General features: G+C 41.9%; 1 protein-coding gene and 2 pseudogenes across 13 annotated transcripts in view; 2 read left to right on the plus strand and 1 right to left on the minus strand.

Moving 5' to 3' along the window:
• The window catches only part of EXD1 (exonuclease 3'-5' domain containing 1), a 67,715-nt gene that overhangs the window by 5,737 nt on the left and 43,628 nt on the right, over nucleotides 1-18,350 (plus strand). For 7 of the 11 annotated variants that reach the window (XM_084904648.1, XM_084904647.1, XM_084904646.1 and 4 more), the window contains 4 exons: nucleotides 7,583-7,651; nucleotides 13,101-13,158; nucleotides 13,758-13,882; nucleotides 17,664-17,722. In XM_084904648.1, the coding sequence (XP_084760774.1) occupies nucleotides 7,583-7,651; nucleotides 13,101-13,158; nucleotides 13,758-13,882; nucleotides 17,664-17,722 (311 nt within the window). Of the gene's footprint in view, nucleotides 1-7,582; nucleotides 7,652-13,100; nucleotides 13,159-13,752; nucleotides 13,883-17,663; nucleotides 17,723-18,350 lie in introns of those variants that run through there. The other 4 variants (XM_084904654.1, XM_084904651.1, XM_084904656.1 and 1 more) reach the window with 4 other exon arrangements.
• On the minus strand, nucleotides 4,424-6,919 carry LOC311631997 (large ribosomal subunit protein mL42-like; annotated as a pseudogene). The gene is made up of 2 exons: nucleotides 6,569-6,919; nucleotides 4,424-4,638 (listed from the first exon to the last, which is right to left on the minus strand). The product of its transcript is annotated as a large ribosomal subunit protein mL42-like (transcript).
• Nucleotides 10,659-13,090, plus strand: LOC311632928 (ribosomal RNA processing protein 36 homolog; annotated as a pseudogene). The gene has a single exon. The product of its transcript is annotated as a ribosomal RNA processing protein 36 homolog (transcript).

The raw sequence follows: 18,350 nt of genomic DNA on the forward strand, positions 1-18,350 counted from the left end.
CCGTGTCCATTGGTTAGGCTTATATGTGTGCATACAGTTCTTTGGTTGATCTCTCCCCCTTACCCCCACCCTCCCCTACCTTCGTTCTGAGGTTTGATGGTCTGATCCATGTTTCTCTGTCTCTGGATCTATTTTTGTTCGTCAGTTATGTTGTTCATTATATTCCATAAATGAGTGAGATCATGTGATATTTATCTTTCTCTGACTGGCTTATTTTACTTAGTATAATGCTAAGTCCATCTATGCTATTGCAAATGGTAAGAACTCTTTTTTTATAGCAGCGTAGTATTCCATTGTGTAGATGTACTACAGTTATTTAATCCACTCATCTGCTGATGGGCACTTAGGCTGTTTCCAAATCTAAGCTATGGTGAATTGTGCTGCTATGAACATAGGGGTGTATATATTCTTTCTGATTGGTGTTTCTAGTTTCTTGGGATATATTCCTAGAAGTGAATCACTGGGTCAAATGGCAGTTCCATTTTTAGTTTTTTGAGGAAACTCCACACTGTTCTCCTCAGTGGCTGCACCAGTCTGCATTCCCACCAGGAGTGAAGGAGGGTTCCTTTTTCTCCGCATTCTTGCCAGCACTTGTCATTTGTTGATTTGTTGATGATAGCCATTCTGACAGGTGTGAGATTGGAAAGGGTAGGAGGAAGATTAGAATGCTATTTTCCCTAACAACAACATGGCTGCATATGCTAGCTTGTCCCACTTCTATACTTTTATTGACATGATAGTAGAAAATTTTAATATATTTATTTAATTGGGTAGTTCTTTTAATTTTTCTCTGTATGCATCTTGAAATTTAACTGCTCTATTGAGATTGTTGTTTTGATTTGCATCTCTCGGATGATTTGTGACTTTGATCATGTTTTCATGTGCCTCTTGACCTTCCTTCTGTCTTTTGAAAGTATTTATTTAGGTCCATTGCCCATTTTTTGATTGGGTTATTTATCTTCCTTTTGTTAAGTTGTATGAGTTCCCTGTAAATGTTGGAGATTAAACCCTTATTGGTAATAACATTGGCAAATATGTTCTCCCATGCAGTGGGCTTTCTTGTTGTTTTGCTGATGGTTTCTTTCGCTGTGAAAAAAGCTTTTTATTTTTATGTAGTTCCATTTGTTTATTTTCTCTTTAGTTTTCACTGCCCTAGGAGCAGTATCAGTGAAGAAATTGCTTCGGCATATGTCTGAGATTTTGTTGCTTATGGATTCCTCTAGTATTTTTATGGTTTCCTGTTTTGTGTTTAAGTCCTTTATCAAACTTGTGTGTGTGTTTTTGTTTTTTTGTGGTTTTTTTTGTAAGGTGTAAATTGGTGGTCTAGTTTCATTTTTTTACATGCATCTGTCCAACTTTCCCAATACCATTTATTGAAGATACTGTCTTGACTCCATTGTATGTTCATGCATCCTTTGTCAAATATTAATTGAGCATAGTGGCTTGGGTTAATTTCTGGGTTCTCTATTCTATTCCATTGGTCTGTATGTCTGTTCTTGTGCCAGTACCAGGCAGTTTTGGGAACAGTGGCTTTGTAATACAGCTTGATATCTGGTATTGAGATCCCACCTACTTTGTTCTTCCTTCACAGGATTGCTGAGACTATTCAAGATCTTGTTTGTTTGTTTTTTTATTCCAGATGAATTTAAAAAAAAAATACATTTTATTGATTTTGTACAGAGAGGAAGGGAGAAAGAGAGTTAGAAACATCGACGAGAGAGAGTCATCGATCAGCTGCCTCTTGCACACTCCCTACTAGGGATGTGCCCGCAACCAAGGTACATGCCCTTGACCGGAATCGAACCCGGGACCCTTCAGTCCCCAAGCCGACGCTCTGTCCATTGAGCCAATCCAGTTTCAGCCAGATGAATTTTTGGAGTGTTCGTTCTAGGTCTGTGAAATACGCCGTTGGCATTTTAATGGAGAATGCATTGAATCTATAGATTGCTTTGCGTAGTATAGACATTTTAATGATGTTGATTCTACCAATTCATGAAAATGGTATGTTCTTCTACCTGTTTATGTCTTCCTCTATCTCTTTTTTCAGTGTCCTGTAGTTTTCCACATATAGGTCTTTTACATCCTTGATTAAAAAAAAAAGATGAGTAAGAATTATTGATTGGCTGCCTCCTGTACACCCCACACTGGGAATTGAGTCCTGGTACAACCTGGGCATGTACCCTGAACGGAAATAGAACCATGACCTCCTGGTTCATAAGGCAAAACTCAACCATTGAGCCACACTGGCTAGGGAGAGTTTAATTTCTTTTTTAGATTAAATTTTTTTTTTTTTTTTTTTTTTTTTAATTTCAGGGAGGGAGAGAGAGATGAAAACATCAATGATGAGAGACAGTCATTGACAGGTTGCCTTCTGCATGCCCCATACTGGGTATCTAGTCCGCAACCTGGACATGTGCTTTTGACCTGAATTTAACCTGGGACCCTTTAGTCTGCAGGCTGACGCTATATCCATTGAGCCAAACTGGGTAGGGCAGTTTAAATGTTTTTGATGCATATTTCCAAATAGTTTTTCGAAAGGGTTGGGTATTATTTTGCTTCTGATAACGTATGAGTAAATTACGTTAAACAATCTAGCATTTAATTAAAAAAAAATCTTTCCTTTATTTTTGCTAGTTTTATAGACAAGTGATATTTCATTTTGGCATGTTTTAAAATATTTCTAGAGAGATTGAACATATTTCTTTACACCTGTTTCCTGACTTTATGTACTATTTGAACAAAATCAGCATGTGACATCACTGTGTCAGCAGTGTGAAGGAATGATTGAAGCAGGGAGAAACTAAACACAAAGCGAATAGACAGGAACTATTCAGACAATCAAAGGACCCAATGCAGGAGAAATGATGGGGCGTGGCAAGGAATGGAAAAGAGAAGACAGATTCTATAAATGATGGGATGAGTAACCGAGTAATCATTAGGTAAAGAGCAATGGAAAATGACTCCTACTTTTATGACTCAGAAAATTAGGTGTATAGTAGTTATTAATTGATAGAAATGGGAAGAGGAGCAGGTTTATTGGTTACTAGGAGAAGATATGATTCAGTTTGAAAATCTTAAGTAAGTATTTTAGTTGAAAATGTGAGTGGGATTCAGAGAAATATTCCATATTGGAGAAATAATGCATGTGAGGACAGCTACAGCTAGGAAGTCGATGTGATCATTCAAGGAGAAGGAGAAAAGATGAAGAACATAACCCTGGAGACTATCAATGTGCAAGCAGAGATGGTAGAGGCAGCTAAGTAAGCTGGAAGCAAACCAGGGTGACAGAGCAACACTGGTTACGAGATGCATATTAAAATCATTGAGACCTGGGTTTGAACTCTGTCTCTGTCTTTTACTAGCAGTGTGACTTGAAGCAAATTATTCAACCTTTCTGAGCCTTCGATTCCTCCATAATAGAGATAATGAAATGCCTGACTTACTGTTACTGGATAATTAAATGTAGGCAAATAATCAGCATAGTGCTTGGCGCGGAGTGGGTGCTCAGTATGGTACTTCTAGGTCACTAGTAGGAAAGAACTAAACAAAGAGTGTCCTGTAAAGCCAAGAAGAAAGGAGAGAACAGTATCAAAGGATGTGTGGGAGCCAAGTATGTTAATACTATAAATGTTTTGGGGGGATTTGAGAAATAGGCAGCTGGTGATCTTTGACCTCAGTAAAAATATATTCTGTAGAATCATGAGGGTGAAACTCAATTATTTTGGATTGCTGAGAAGTGTGGAAATATACAACTGCTGTGAGCACTTCCTTCTAGAAAAATAACACCGTACTGTAGACATGAGATCTCTTCTCCTAATTCCCCTATCTGCTCAGAAAAGAGCCCTGTATTAAGGCCAGGAATTTTATTGTTATCCCTGACAATTAGTATTTTTGAGCATGTAGCGTAAAACAGAGTGTGGACTCTAGAAATAACTACCTGAAAATTTTTCTGGAGTTAGGTGGACTAAAATCCAATGGAAATATAGTAAATATATATAATTCTTAGCCCTAAAGGCTCTTGCATATTCTTGGTAGAAGTTTAAGTTTTTACTTATTATTGATTTTTATTTATTTTTAAAAAATATTTTATTGATTTTAGAGAGGGAGAGAGAGATAGAAACATTAATGATGAGAATCATTGATCGGCTGTCTCCCACACGCCCCCTCCTGGGGATGGAGCCTGCAACCCAGGAATGTGCCCTTGGCTGGAATCAAACCCAGGACCCCTCAGTCTGCAGGCAAACACTCTATCCATTGAGCCAAATCACCTAGGGCTTATTATTGATTTTTAGAGAAAGAGGGGAAGGGGGAGAGAGAAACATCAATTTGTTGTTCCACTTATTTATGCATTCACTGTTTGATTCTTTTTTTTTTTTTTTTTTAGATGAAAAGACATTATTTTACTGTATAAATTAGTGAATATACCTGATTGCATCTTCTCAAAAGGCAAATTGAGACACATGACAGCATTTCTCTTTGAGTACTGAAAACCTCAATATCATCTGTCTTTTGGAGGATTCAGTTTCTTATGACATGTATGATACTGTCCATGAGGATACCAGCGGTGCTTAGTAGTAAAGAACATTTTGCTAAGTTGTTCTATCATGGGTCCTTGCTCAAAGTGTTTATCTTTTTCTTCTAATCTGTTTTTCTTTTTTTTTTTTAAATAAGTTTTTATTTTTCATATTATTACAAATGTTCCTTTTCCCCCCCCCCCACACCATTGCTCTCCTCCACCAGGTTCCCACCCCACCCTCTGCCCTTTCCCCTCTCCCCATTGTCCTCATCCATAGGTGCACAGTTTATGTTCAGTCTCTTCCCACGTCCCCCTCTCCCCTTTTCCCCGAGAATGGTCAGTCCACTCCCTTCCATACCTCTGATTCTATTATATTCAACAGTTAATATTGTTTATCAGATTTTTTAATTCCCTTGGTTTTTAGATTCACTTGTTGATAATTACGTATTTGTTGTTCATAATTTTTATCTTTGTTTACTTTCTCTTCTGAAAGAACCCCCTTCAGCAATTCATATAATTCTGGTTTGGTGGTGATGAACTCCTTTAGCTTTTTTTTATCAGTGAAGCTCTTTATCTGGCCTTTGATTCTGAGTGATAGCTTTGCTGGGTAGATTATCTTTGGCTGTAGGTTCTTGCTATTCATCACCTTGAATATTTCTTGCCATTCCCTTCTGGCCTGCATGGTTTCTGTTGAGAAGTCAGCTGACAATCGTATAGGTGCTCCTTTATAAGTTACTACCTTCTTTGCTCTTGCTTCTTTTAGTATTCTCTCTTTGTCTTTTGCTCTTGGAATTTTAATAATGATGTGTCTCGGTGTGGTCCTCTTTGGATTCCTTTTGTTTGGAGTTCTGTGCGCTTCCTGGACTTGTAAGTCTAATTCTTTCACCAGGTGGGAGAAGTTTTCTGTCACTATTTCTTTCAGTATGTTTTCGATATCTTGCTCTCTCTCATCTTCTGGGACCCCCATAATTCTGATGTTGGTTCGCTTGAAGTTGTCCCAGAGGTTTCTTACATTATCTTCAATTTTCTGGATTCTCTTGCCTTCTAGCTTCTGTGGAGGAGTGTCTTCTGGCTCTTTATGTTCCAAATCTTTGACTTGATTCTTGCGATCTTCCCTTCTGTTTTTAGGACTCTGTAAAATATTTTTTATTTCAGACAATGTATTCTTTATTTCTTGTTGATCCCTTATCATTTCTTGTTGACTCCTTATTAATTCTAGTTGATCTCTTTTCATATCCTCATAGGCCTTATCCATTTTTTCTAGGAAATTCTTAAAAAACGTTATAAGCGTAGATTTGAACTCTATATCCAGACGCTTTTTGTCCTCCATTTCTTTCGTTTGTGATCTATTTTGTTGTCGCATTTCGCAGTTACATATGGGACGGGGTTTCAGGGTGGAGCCTGCAGCTTTGGCTCCCGTCAGCCCCGCCCTATGCGGGTCCTTCAGTGCTCGCTGCCGGCACCTCTGAGAGAAAGGTGCCCTCGATTTTCGCCTGCTGCCAAACAGTCTATGCTCTCCCACAATGAGCCCGGTATTGGGGTTCAGTTCAGTTGGAAGTGGAGTTGGAGGTGGCGTTCAGAGCAGTCTGGAGCCCCAGTCTCCTTCCCGTCAGGGCAATCCCGCGGCACAGCCGACCGTCTTTTCTCTGGGGGCAGCGTGCGCGCCTCCGGGACCTCCTTTCTCTGCTACCCCGGGGTTCCGCCTTACAGCCCAGCTCCCTATGGCTGAGCCTGAGTCCCCGGGGTCTGGCCCAGAACTGGGGTTCAGAGCAGTCGGGGGCCCAGCACAGTCGGAGTTTTATCTCCTTTCCGCTAGGGAACGCCCGCCAGGCACTTGGCCTCCCTCCTCTCCGGCTCCGTCCTCTCCGTGCGCGCCGCGTCTCTGTACCTTGGGCTTTTCCAGCTCCTCCGCGCCTCCTTCTGGTTTTCTCCTTGCTTCTCGCTGTAGAATTTCCAGTCAGTCAACCTTCCTGTAGTTCTGGGCAATGTCCGTTTTATATTTTAGTTGTATTTTATTGAAATTGTTGTGTGCGGTTGCGGCTAGGCGTTCACCTGGGCGCAGCCATCTTCCTAATCTGTTTTTCAGTATTTGTTCCTGTGTTTCTTCATAGTTATAGGCACAGGATCTGACTGAGGGATAGGCTTGGTGTGTTCCTATGGAATATCCACGGAAGGATGGTAGCAGACTATCATCCTGCCATCAGATGTCAAAGCAAGTTCTACTTGGCAATTATAGTCATCTGGAAGAGAAGAGTATGTGGATTTATGACAAACACAGTATAAAGTTCCATTTTGAACTGGAAATAAATATTTCAAGATAGTTTTGCTTGATACTGCCCATTTCACTGCTGAAATGGCCATAGTGAATCAAGATGCTTATCAGGTGGTATAGAAAAAGATTTGAAGAGGAAATGCTTTTAAAATTTGCTTCTAGGCAGCCGAAACCGGTTTGGCTCAGTGGATAGAACCTTGGCCTGCGAACTAAAAGGTCCCTGATTCGATTGCAGTCAAGGGCATCTACCTGGGTTGTGGGCACATCCCCAGTAGCAGGTGTGCAAGAGGCAGCTGATTGATGATTCTCTCTCATCGATGTTTCTGACTCTCTATCCCTTTCCTTTTCTCTCTGTAAAAAATCAATAATATATATATTTTTAAAATTTGCTTCTAGGCATACCTATTTTCATCCCTTGACAGCTGCTCACTACAGCTGCCATTTTGCCTCCCACAGTTTGATTCTTGTATGTGCCCCGATGGAGATTGAACCCAGAACCTTAGTGTGTCAGGATGATGCTCTAACCAACTGAGCTACCTAGTCAAGGCTTCTTTGGAGAAGTTTAAATTCACTACCATTGCCCTTTTAGTTTCTCTGGGGTTCCCTTTGTTCTTTATATTGCTGTTTCAAGGCTATAGCTTTGCAATTTGTTACTGACTCTTCATTCTTTGGGGGAAAATAACTTGGGGATTTTTATAAAACTCAGATTGAGCACTTTTGAGAGGTATCATATTTTCTTACGGTTTTAGGGAGTATTATTTTTTATTAACCATTTGAATTATTTTCTATAACAGTGAAGAATGTGGAGACTGGTCGAAGTGTCCCAGGAGTGAAGATGTTTTTTGGACATGAGATTGTGAATGGTGAGAGCTTCATTGTCATTGAATGCTGGTATTGGGATTTGCAGGGGTAAATTCACTGCACTGCCGCATTCCAATATTTGAAAAAAATGATTGTTATCTTGCCTTTAAGATTGCATTTATGAACTCTTAAAGTTTGTATTTGAGAATTGATACTTACCTTACTGATTCAGTGGATATTATGAGCAAAAATAGTCTTAGAGAATTTTAGTTATCCTGGTTTTTACAGTGTGAGGATTGCTAGTGCTCATTACTAGAAACCCAGCCAGAGGCACAGTTAGGAATCTGAACAGAAAGGAATTGTCTTGCTACAGGTTCACAGTACATTATCTGAAACCTTGGGACCACATTTTTCAGAATCCAGAATTGTACTGGACATTTGGAAAACCTAACACAGAGTATATATTGTTCATATTACATAACACCTCAAGCAGATCTAGGCAGCAGTCTGTAATAAAACACATTTCTACAGAGAAATGGGTGGATAATCATACTACTAAGTGGAATAAAATAGGACTATAAGTAGTATGTCAGTTCATGTTTGCTGCCAAAAGAATCACAGAAAAACAATTTTCCCCCCCAAGCTTTTTGGGTTTCGGAATCACAGGAAGCAGCTCTGTTCTTTATTTCTGCCAAAAAAAGCCAGTTAGCAAGAGTAGCTCCAATTGTTTGCCTGAAATAGTATAGAAGCTCATCTGGTCAGTGTGTCTCAAACAAGCGATATGGGCTAAGAAAAGGGCTGGGAGCAAGAACTGTTTTTGCTTTCAAGAACTCAAAAGCAGAAATCCCTCCCAGGAGGAATAAAGTTCAGGCAGGGAAGAGAAGGTGGTGGAGCTGGAGATCTGGGTCTGCATAGAGCTCTGCATTTCTTACCATTGGGGCAAATAGGAGTAAAGGAAAGGACTTCTGTAAATGAGAAATTACTGCTGCTTGAAAGTTTGCTTTGTTTTGTGAGAGAAGTAGAATTTAGGGAGAGATGAAAATCTCACCAAATTAAATGACTGCCATTCCAGATCCACTTCTAGCCAGCTATCTAACTGTCCTTAGTCACTGAGTATGCTACTGTAAAACTCTGTCCCTTGAACTACTTTTTACAATGTCAGTGATGGTGGTGGCAGCAGTGGGATTCTTTCTTTTCTTTTCTTTTTTTTTTTTTTCGGGGTGGTGGTGGTGGTGGTGGTGGTGGTGGTGGTTAATCTTCATCCAAGGATATTTTTTTCCATTGAATTTTAGAGAGAGTGGAAGGGAGGGATAAGGACAGAGAGAAACTTTAGTGACCCCTGAGAGCCTTTTTCCCTCAGAAGTAACTAAGTATACACAATTGAATCTAAGATGCCATTAATTGTAAGGTACACTATTATTTTCCCACTCTAAGGAAAAAAAAAAAAAAGGCTTTCAATTGTCAGTCATATCCAATTTCAGAGCTGTTTAAAATGTGCATCTTAGCCAAAACCAGTTTGGCTCAGAGCGTCAGCCTGCAGACTGAAGGGTCTCAGGTTTGATTCCAGTCAAGGGCATGTACCTTGGTTGTGGGCACATCCCCAATAGGAGGTATGCAGGAGAAAGCTGATCGATGTTTTTCTCTCATTGATGTTTCTAACTCTCTATCTCTCTCCCTTACTCTCTGTAAAAAAAATCAATAAAATATATTAAAAAATAAATAAAATGTGCATCTTAGAATCAATGATCCTATCTAATAAAAGAATAATATGCAAATTAACCATCACTCCACTACACCCTCAAGCCACGATCAATATGCAAATCAACAATCACTCTGCCACACCCACAAACCACACCCACCAGCCAATCAGGAGCTAGTATGCAAATTAACCAACCAAAATGGTTGAGGCCAAGTAGAGAGCAGGAGGGAGGCTTGGGTTTTTCCGGTGATGGATGAAGCCAAGCTTTCCACACACCCTGGCCATCCCAGGCCTCCTCTTAAGGCTACAAAGTTTCAATTATAGAAGATAAATAAATCCCAACAAAATGGCGGCAGCCCCGGAGCTGGAGACAGCAGGAGGCTAAGGTTGCTCCTGGTGATGGAGGAAGCCAAGCTTCTGCAGCCCTGGCCTGCTTTGGCCTCTGCTTAAGGTTACAAAATTTCAATTATAGAAGATAGATAAACCCCAACAGAAATGGCTGCCACCACAGAGCCAGCAGAAGGCGTGGCTCTGCTCCAGGATACAAAGTTTCAGTTGTAGAAGATAAATAAATCCCAGATACCAGGACCTCTGCTTGGGTCACTAGGGGTCATGGCCGGCCTGCAAACCACCACAGGACCCTTGCCAAGGCCGCCCCATTCCCCAAGGGAACCCCCACTCTGATCCAGGACACCCTTCAGGGCAAACCAGCTGGCTCCCACCTGTGCACCAGGCCTCTATCCTTTCTAACAAAAGAGTAATATGCAGATTGACCATCTCTCCAACACACAAGATGGCTGCCCCCATGTGGTCAAAGATCCTGCCCCCATGTGGACACAAGATGGCCACCACAGGATGGCCAGCAGGGGAGGGCAGTTGGGGGTGATCAAGCCTGCAAAGGAGGGCAGTTAGGGGTGACCAGGCTGGCAGAGGAGGGAAATTGGGGGCAAACAGACTGGTAAGGGAGCAGTTAGACATCAGTCACGCTGACAGGGGAGTGGTTGGGGGTGATCAGGTTGGCAAGCAGAAGTGGTTAGGGGCAATCAGGAAGGCAGGCAGGTGAGCAGTTGGGAGTCAGCAGTCCTGGATTGAGAGAGGAATATCCAACTGCCTGTTTAGGCCCAATCCCCATCAGGATCGGGTCTAAAAAGGCAGTCAAACATCCCCCAAGGGGATCCAGATTGGAGAGGGTGCAGCCTTGGCTGAGGGACACCCCTCCCCCTGTGCACCAATTTCAGGCCTCTAGTCTATAATATTTCCTTACATTCCTGCAGTGCTAGGTTAAAAATAAATTGTTTCAGAATCTCATGGAATGTTTTTTCTCATATTTCTTTTGTGATTTTGAATCTAGCTTTTATTTTCCTGTCACTGAAATATTAATGTACTAGCCTCTGAGAGTGTGAAAGGGATAGATTTGTATGTGGTTTCATAGAAAACCCCAAACAGGTTCACGCTGTGCGTGCTGATGTCTAGAGTGAGGTCCCGCTCCAGGTCCGCCGCCGGCTCTCCCCGCGGGGCCAGGGATAGCAGAGATGACAGCGGGGGTGGGGGCCTGTGGAAGGACACATCTGAGAGGTCATTTGAGGAGCTGTTGGAATTGCAGAGCCAAGTGGGGACTAAGACATACAAACAATTGGTAGCTGGAAGCAGCACTAAGCAGCAAGGCTCCAGACCACCTGTCCAAAATGCATGTGTTACAGATAAGCACAGGCCTCTGGAAATGTCAGCGAAGGTTTGAGTGCCATTTTTGTGTTAAGTTGTCCCCATCAGTAAGAAGGTAGCCTGAGACCTCCACTTTGACTATTTGTCAGGGGAATATAATCCTGAAGTGTTTGACAAAACATATCAATTCCTAAATGACATCCGAGCCAAAGAGAAAGCTTGTGAAAAAGCAGTTGAAGAAGCATCGTGCAGGGGAGAAACATGAGAAGCTGCAGCAGCTGCTTCAGCAAATGGAGCAGCAAGAAATGGCACAGCAGGAATGAAAGTGGCAGCAGGAGCTGTGCCTGGCTCTGAAGCAGGAGCGGCGGGCTCAGGCCCAGCAGGGCCATCGCCCATACTTCCTGAAGGAATCTGAACGGCGCCAGTTGGTCCTAGCTGAGAAGTTCAAGGCGTCGAAACCCAGGCCAAGAAAGGCGAATCTTCCTTTGAATAAAGACTAGTAAGACACTGACCTCAGCTCTGCCACTGCCCCAGTGAGAAATGGATCTGTGGGGACAGACTTGGGCTTGGCCTGTTCTGGATCTTTCCCGTTCAAGGACAAGGATCACAGCTGCCCTTGAACTAGATTGGCTCAGCGATGACTAGAGGGTTCTTGGGCTGCCCCAGGGATGGACAAGAACAGCTCAGCCTTCTGCCAGGCCACACTTCCTCTGCTTGGACTGGTTCCTCCCATCATGTACTCGTGTCCTCCCATCCTTGCCTTAAACTAAGGCTGGGGAACCTTTTTTTAGCCAAGGGCCACTGTATATTTATAACATCATTTGTGGGCCATACAATATTAACTGCCATATTTAATCAAATATTTAATTAACTCGCCCCTAATGTCTTGGCAGGGCCAAACCAAATGATGCCATGGGCCTTATTGGCCCACAGGCCAGACATTCCTCACCCCTGTGAAATCAATGATTCTGATAGAGAAGAAAAAAGGTCAGTGACCTTAAGGCTAGTGAAGGCCATGGAGTCTGTTGATGGCTTCCAGGACTGGGACTTTATGTAGGAGCCAGTTAATAAACATTCTTGTCACACAAAAAAAAGAAAAAAGAAAAAAACCTCCAAACAGTATGCAGGGTGAAGAAAGATGCATTGGAAATGGAATGAACAGAAAAGAAAAGATATTTCTAGAACCAATCTGTATGACCACAGAATGCCCTGGAACAACAACAACAAAAAAAAGGTAAACAGAACAGTTAGAGAGGTTCCTAATCCTGCTGAATGGCCAAGGAAGCTACAAAGGGACATAAGAGTTAGGAGTCTTTGCAACCTAAGTGTCCATCAATATACATTTGGATAAAGAAGATGTGGTACATATACACAATGGAATATTACTTGCCTATAAGAAAGAATAAAATCTTACCATTTGCAACAATAGAAACAAATTCAGAGAACCCAACTGATGGTTGCCTGATGGGGTTGGATTCGGGAACTGGGTGAAAAAAATTGTGAAAAGATTAAGAAGTACAGATTGGCAGTTACAAAATAGTCATGGGGAATGTAAATTACAGCATAGAAAATATAGTCAATGATATTGTAATAACTAGAGGCCAGGTGCGTGAAATTTGTGCATGGGTAGGGCCCCTAGGCCTGGCCGGCCATCAGGGCCGATCGATTGGGGCCTTCCTTCCCCTGGCTGCTGGCTGCCAGCTGCCATCTGGGGCCTTCCTTTATTCCGCACTGCCCCCTGGTGGTAATCGCATGTCATAGTGGGCAGTTGAACTCCTGGTTGGTCAAACTCCCGAGGGGACAATTTGCTTTTTAGCCTTTTATTATATAGGATTATGTATGGTGCCAGGTGGGTACTAGACTAATTGGGGTAAACACTTCATAAGATATAATATCTAACCACTATACTATACATCTGAAACTAATATAATATTGAATATCAACTGTAATTGAAAAATAAAAATATTAGGAGTGATGAGTACTTTGGATAGTCTTTTCTACTCTGTTGCTAGCATATAAAGGCCTCTGGGGACTAATATTTTATTTCCAATCACTGTTTTGGTACATGGACAAACTGTGGGCAGGTGCAGATGGAGGTGTTAATTGCTTTTAGATTGGAAACTGTTGGAAGCCATTTGTTTCTTTTACAGTGGAACTACTGGATGAAGTGGAACAAGGCACAGTGGGAGAAAAAGCATCCTCTGTTAGGTATGATGGAATACTTTTCTTAATTATTATGTACACATTAGAGTAGAATGCATTGACTAATTCACTAGTTGGGTAATAGAAATGAGAAAAAAATAGATGGATATTTTCTTCCATATGTATTTTATTATTTTTCAAAAAAAAAATTTTTTTTTAATCCTCACCTAAGGAGTGAGGGTATTTTTTCCATCGATTTTTTTTTTTTTTTTTTTTTTTTAAGAGAGAGAGTGGAAGGGAGTGGGGAGAGGAAGAGGAAGAGAAAGAGAGACGAACATCAATGTGTCACATTGATTGGTTGCCTCCTACACACACCCCGTCCAGGTTGGGGATGGGACCTGTTGCCCAGCCAGGTACATGCCCTAAATTGAGAATAGAACTGGCAACCCTCTGGTGCCCAGGCTGAGGTTCTAACTTCAGAGCAATGCTGGCTAGGGCTTCTTCCATCTTTAGATGGTATATTCACATCAGTGTAAGCAGTGGATGAATGGGGTCCTCTATGAAATGGAGATCTAGAGTTCTTATTATTGATGTGCGGCAAAATCTGTGTATGGCATTAGCAACAAAGAACAATTCACCCGAGTATTGTTTTTTTGTAAGCATAGTCTAAATACAGAAAGAACCAGTTTGGGTAAAATGAAAGACGAAGACTTAAATGTATGTGAGCCTCCTCCTGCCCCTGAGGCACCAACCACCTCTCTTCTGAGTGACCTCAAGTACAGCCCATCAGGTGAGTACTGGGCTTCTATTTGTTTGTTTTTTGTTAATCCTTCCCAAAGAATATTTTTTCCATGATTTTTTAGAGAGAATGGAGGGAAGTAATGAGGTAAGGGGAAGAGAGAGGAAGAGAGAGAAAAACGTCACTGTGAAAGAGACGCATGGATTGGTTGCCTCCTAACATGCCCAGACCGGGGCCAGGGATCATACCTGCAACCCAGGTACATGCCCTTTACCAGGATTCAAACCTAAGACCTTCTGGTCCCAAGGCTGATGCTCTAAACACTGAGCAAAACTGGCCAGAGCTGGGCTTTCTTTTTCTTTTTCTTTCTTTTTTTTTTAATACATTTTTATTGATTTTTTACAGAGAGGAAGAGCGAGGGATAGAGAGCTAGAAACATCGATGAGAGAGAAACATCGACCAGCTGCCTCCTGCATACCCCCTACCGGGGATGTGCCCGCAACCAAGGTACATGCCCTTAATCGGAATCGAACCCGGGACCTTTCAGTCCGCAGACTGACGCTTTATCCACTGAGCCAAACCGGTTTCAGCTGGGCTTTCTTTATTGTGGTTCAGCACTCTTCAGAATTGGCATAACCCTAAGTTAGAGTTCCATATGGAATGCTCAGCTAAGCCATTGCTTCTTGGTCCTAAATTAACATAAAATATAATGATTCAATTATTTATTTAATACTTGAGTACACCCTATATTCATACATTGGGTATACTGTTACCTCATTGAAACCTGTTGGAGAAAATAGACACTAAATAATTAAGATAAATGGTTTAATATATATATAGTATGCCAGTGCCAAATGCCATAGAGAGAAAAAAACAGAAGAAAGAGTAGAAGTCTGGCCTGGCCAGTGTGGCTCAGTGGTTGAGCATTGACCTGTGAACCACAAGGTCATGGTTCGATTCTTGTTTAGGGCATATGCCTGAGTTGCAGGCTCAGTCCTCAGAGTGGAGTGTGCAGGAGGCAGCTGATCAATAACTTTTTCATCATTGATGTTTCTTTCTCTCTCCCCTTCTTCATCTCTGAGATCAATAAAAATAAAAAATAAAAAGAGTAGCCTGACTGGTTTGGCTCAGTGGATAGAGCGTCTGCCTGCGAACTGAAGGGTCCCAGGTTCGATTCCAGTCAAGGGCATGTACCTTGGCTGCGGGCACATCCCCAGTAGTAGGTGTGCAAGAGGCAGCTGATCAATGTTTCTTTCTCATCGATGTTTCTAACTCTGTTCCTCTCCCTTTTACTCTGCAAAAAAATCAATAAAGTGTTTTGTGTTTTTTTTTTAAATAGAAAGAAAGGAAGAAAAAAAGAAAGAAATTGTTTTTTTGTAAACATAGTCTAAATACAGAAAGAACCAGTTTGGATAAAATGAAAGACAAAGGAGAGAGTAGAGTCTGTGAAGAGAGTGGTTTTACAATTTAGGGTTTCCAGAACAGGCCTTATCGAAATGGTGACATTTGAGTATTGGGCTGGAGAAGGTGAGGGATAGAGCTGTATAGATATCTATGGGAAATATTTTTTAGGCAGAATAAAGAACAAATACAAAGGCCTTGAGAAAGAAACCTGTCAGGATGGAGCAAGGAGAGCAGTAGGAGATGAAGTGGGGCCAGTGGATCATAGAGGAAGTTGTAGGTCACTGGGGGGACTTGTACTCTGAAGTGAGAAGCTACTGGAGGATTTCTTGGATTTATCATTTCCCTAATGGGTAAGGATGTAAGGATTTTTAATGTGCTTATTTGCCATTGACTATCTTTGGTAAAATGTCTGTTCATATCTTTTGCTCATCTTCTTATTGAAGCACTAGGGCCCCAGTGCACGAATTTGTGTACCTTGAAAGGAACTGTGGGCCGTGAGGCTGCAGTGGGTTCAGGGGCAGGTTTTTGACCCATCCTCTAATGCCCCTGCCCGGCCCCTCCCACCATGGCCCCTGGACCCCTATCTGCACTTCCTGCTGATCCCACACGTTGATGGTGCCAGCCCCGCTCATACCCACTGATGGCATGGAGTGATTGGGGCCGGCGCCAGCAGCTGGTACAAACTGGGCAATCACTGTCAGCAGGAGGGAGTGGCAGTTGCTGCCCCATTTGCTGCTCAGGAGCAGAAGGAAGTAGAGAAGCCCTCAGGGGCGATCAAAGCTGGCAGCTGCTGCTCGCACCTCCTGATGGTGCCAAGCGATCGGGACTGGTGCCAGGCAATGGCAGCGGGTGTGAGCAGCAGCTCTGATGCTGATTGGAGGTGTGAGTAGGGTTGGCACCGGCAGAAGGTGCGAGCGCTGGTGGGACTGCGGTGAGCAGGAGAAAAGAAGTTTCAGTAACCACCAGAGGCTCGCTCTGATGACAGCAACCAGTGCCCGCCTTAGTCTGGCGCCCTCGCTCACCTGCTCCACCATCCCACTGCAGCCAATGCCCCCCATGTTCTGCACCTCCCCTCCCCCATTGGTCAGTGCAAATGATAGCAACTGGTTGCTTGGTTGTTCTGCCATTTGGTCTATTTGCATAGACCTCCTGCATTGAGCGTCTGTCCTCTGGTGGTCAGTGCACATCATAGCGACAGGTTGGATGGTGGAAAGGACACTTAGCATATTAGTCTTTTATATAAATAGATACTGAAAGGAAGACAAGGGTGAAAGCATGAATACCCCTTAGGAGGCTATTGAAATAATTTTATAATTAATGAGTATGGTGAAACTTTTATCCTAGTGGTGGCAGTATGATTGGTAAGAAGTGATGGAATTCTGGGTGTATGTTGAGGTGAAGCATACACGATTTACTGGTAGACCAGATATGGATGTGAAAGAAAGAGAGGAATCAAGGATGATTTCAGGGGTTTGGGCCTGAGTATCCTGAAGTATGTTGTTGCTGAAACTGAGATGGGAAAGACTGGATGGAAAAGGTTTGGGAAAAATAAGAGTTTAGTTTTTGTTTACCTAAGTTTGAATATAAATCTAGAGATGAGAGATAGGTCTGAAATGGAGATACATATTTAAGAGTTAGCCTATAAATGATATTTAAAGCCTTGAGATTAGATGAGTCACCGAGGGAGTGAGTATGGATAGAAAAAAATAAAGAGATGCATGGACTGTATCCTATGCCACCCCAAAGATTCAGAGGTTGAGAGATGAAGAACTATATGTTATACTATGTCTGCAATCTTTTAAACATTTTAAAATAGGTTTTTATTGAATTCAGAAAGGAAGGGAGAGGGAGAAAGAGATAGAAACATCAATGATGAGAGAATCATTGATTGGCTGCCTCCTACATGCCCCCTAATGGGGATGGAGCCCGCAACCCTAGCATGTGCACTGACCAGGAATCCAACCCCGACCTCCTGGCTCACCACTGAGCCACACTGGCTGGGCTATCCCAATAATCTTTTAAATGACATAATTAAAAAGTAATTCACTTTCAGAACCCAGAGAATCTCAAATGTGTGGACATTGGCCCATCTCCAGGATTAATTTATTTAAACTCTTATTTTTTTTAAATTATGAGCATGCTTTTAAAAAGTGTGTGTTGAAGTATCTAAGACATAAACCTAAGAGGAGGGAAACATTACTGGGTTATTAAAAAAAGTGACTAAATTGTCCAATATATAAGATAATCACTAGTGAGGCTTTTGTTTATTCTCAGTTGATAAACAGGATGCTAATAGTGCTCACTATGTGATGGGCTGATGCAGGTGATAATGAAATAACATTAAACATTTGAGTTGCAATAGAGTAGTGGGAGAGCTATTTTATTTCCAAGAAAGACAAATATATCTAATACCATCATTTCCATGTAGAGGAAGAAGAGGTGACATACACAGTCATTGATCAGTTCCAGCAGAAGTTTGGTGCTGCAGTAAGTTACCTTCAATCATTCCCAGTATTGTCTCCATATGAGTATCATGTCTGTGTCTCACAAATTTTTCTCTTATAAGATCATTGATGTTTTATCTAATAATTCAACAAAATATTTGAGTGCCTGATGTATGCCAGGCACTGTACTGAGGTGTGGGGTAAAACAGTCTTCAAATCCCAGCCCTCAAGAAGCTTACATTTTAGTGTAAGGAAACAAATAATTGTATATAATCTGGTGATAAGTGTTTTTTTTTTAAAATATATTTTATTGATTTTTTATAGAGAGGAAGGGAGAAAGATAGAGAGCTAGAAACGTCGATGAGAGAGAATCATCGACCAGCTGCCTCCTGCACACCCCCTACCGGGGATGTGCCCACAACCAATGTACATGCCCCTGACCGGAATCGAACCTGGGACCCTTCAGTCCGCAGACCGACACTCTACTGCTGAGCCAAACCGGTTTCAGCTGGTGATAAGTTTTATGAAGAAAAATAATATGTAGTGTAGTGAATAGAATTCCTAGTTTTAGAGAAAATCTCTATGAAGAGGTGAGTTGGGGACACAGACCTGAAAGAAGGGAGCCAGTGATGTGGCTATCTAGGTAAGAAACTTAAAGAAGATATAATTTG

This window comes from Pipistrellus hanaki, assembly GCF_964339955.1.
Source record: "Pipistrellus hanaki genome assembly, chromosome: 1".
Taxonomy (NCBI): domain Eukaryota; kingdom Metazoa; phylum Chordata; class Mammalia; order Chiroptera; family Vespertilionidae; genus Pipistrellus; species Pipistrellus hanaki.